This window comes from Phaethon lepturus, unplaced genomic scaffold, assembly GCF_000687285.1.
Source record: "Phaethon lepturus isolate BGI_N335 unplaced genomic scaffold, ASM68728v1 scaffold42449, whole genome shotgun sequence".
In the NCBI taxonomy this organism is placed as follows: Eukaryota; Metazoa; Chordata; class Aves; order Phaethontiformes; family Phaethontidae; genus Phaethon; species Phaethon lepturus.
The window spans coordinates 20,535-22,721 of record NW_010562118.1 but is presented as its reverse complement, the minus strand read 5'-3'; the positions used below and the strand labels follow the sequence as shown (position 1 = coordinate 22,721).

At 47.6% G+C, this 2,187-nt stretch overlaps 1 protein-coding gene across 1 annotated transcript; it reads left to right on the top strand.

Moving 5' to 3' along the window:
• Nucleotides 1-224: 224 nt before the first annotated feature.
• On the top strand, nucleotides 225-1,448 carry FOXO4 (forkhead box O4; the record flags this gene model as incomplete). The annotated part of the gene is made up of 2 exons (XM_010294178.1): nucleotides 225-1,075; nucleotides 1,160-1,448. Coding segments are annotated over 2 exons (1,140 nt in total), but the record flags the coding sequence as incomplete, so codon positions are not given.
• Between the last annotated feature and the right edge of the window lie 739 nt (nucleotides 1,449-2,187).

Sequence of the window (2,187 nt, the reverse complement as noted above, 5' to 3'; positions counted from 1 at the left end):
TTGTCATGGTAGTTTCACCCTTGGTGCTGCAGCGGGACATGGCACTGCTCGCCTAGTGCTGTCAAGCATGATCAAGCAGAAATAACAGTTTTTAATTAGTAGGTCTTTGTTATAACTTTCTTCTCTAGATACTGTCTGAATGCGTTTATGCTTGTGAGGTTTCTAGGTGGGAGGTGTGTCAACTGTCAGGTCCTCATATCTTGTATTTTATTCTTTTTTTTCAGAACTCTATTAGGCATAACCTGTCCCTGCACAGCAAGTTTATTAAAGTCCATAATGAAGCCACAGGGAAGAGCTCTTGGTGGATGCTCAATCCTGAGGGTGGCAAAAGTGGAAAAGCACCAAGAAGAAGAGCTGCCTCCATGGACAACAGCAGCAAACTTGCGAAAGTCAGAGGTAAAACATCCAAAAAGAAGCCTCCTCTCCAATCTGCTCCCGAATCCACTGCTGACAGTCCTGGCTCCCAATTCCCTAAGTGGCCTGGGAGCCCATCCTCAAGGAGCAATGAGGACTCTGACGTGTGGAACACCTTCCGGCCTCGAACCAGTTCCAATGCAAGCACCATTAGTGCCAGGCTCTCTCCTATCCTGACAGAGCAGGATGACCTCCATGATGAAGAGCTCCTTCCTTCTCTAGTGTACTCCAGTGCATCCAGCAATGTTCCGCCAACTGTGACTGAGGAGCTTGAGCTCATCGATGGGTTAAATTTGATGTCTCCCAGCTCATCTGTGTTATCTACCCAGCAATCTGCCTCGAGTGGTCAGATCCAGAGAGATTCCAGCTTTTCCTTGCGGAGCCCAAATGCAGCTGGTCAGACCACTACTTTTGGTAATTCCCTGTTTAACCCTGTTGATATCTCGCTGCAAAGTTCTGTCAGCCATTTCTCTGCCCCTCAGACCTTGGAAGCTCTTCTGACACCCAGCTCTCCGCCTCCAAGGGATGTTATGATGACTCAGGTGGATCCAGTTCTCCCGCAGACTGGTAACAGAATGAGCAGCCGAACTCTTCTGCTTCTCGGTGGACAAGCCACCCAGAGTAAGATGAGCTCAGGCAATCCACGAGGAAAGCCTACAGAGCAGCAGGCAGAACCAGTCGGTGCCAGTGTTTTGCCATCAACGCTTCCTGTAGTAACATCTCCTCAAAACACTGCCAGCATCAGCAGTTTGAAGGCTCCAGTTTCTGCAACAACTGCCCAGTCAGTCCAGCTGGGCAGTCCACTGCTTCTTTCTTCTGCTAGCCCTGCTCCCTTGGGATTGAACCAGGATAAGCTGCCCATTGACCTGGACGTTGACATGTACATGGAGAACCTTGAATGTGATATGGATTACATAATCAACAGTGAACTCATGGATGGAGAAGGACTGGACTTTAATTTTGAACCCATTCTGTCTACTCCCAGCTATCCCAGCACCTCGCAGGCCTCCAACCATACCTGGGTACCAAGTTAACTTCAGGAGCACAAAAAGGTAGGTGTAGTGATGTAATGCTACAGCTCTACAGAGGGAACAGCCCTGTCTGGGATGGTTCCTGTGCCCAACTCTGCAGCAAAGATACCTCTTTGCAAGTGCAGGTACTCTTTGAGTAAAAAGCTTCTGGGAGAGCCCCATTCCCCTTTAGAAGGAGAAAAAGCTGTGTAAAGGTAGGTAGATTTCACTTACCAGACAGTAAACTCCTTTATGGAGTAGAGCAGCAGCTTGAATGAAACTCCTGTTGTCTCTTGTTACCAAAGATGACTGCATTACAGGATGTCAGTCTCTGCCATGCAATGCCTATAGCTCTGAAGTTGACATGAGAGCATATGCTGATTGCATAAATAAAGACATGATTCATACAGAACAGGTGAACTGACCCAATCACATGCTGTGTTTCTATCCAGGTTGTTCTTATCCTTGCAAAGTTTTCTAGTATGTGTGGTTGCAAAGCGTGTCTGTGTCATAACTGCCTGCTTTTGCACTGTGTGTAGCAGGGCAGAATCACTCTCAGTTACCCTCTGCCCTTCCCTTATCTGGGATAGTGTCTGTAAAGTCTGGTAAGACGGTTCATCAGCATTGACTACTGAATTGCTTATGTAGCCATTATTGGGATGGGAATGGGAAACAGGAGTATGCAGTGTGGATGGAAATGGAAGGAGGAAGGATGCGTTAATGCTATCCCATACAGAGGAAAGCTGCCTCTTCAGCGATCTTC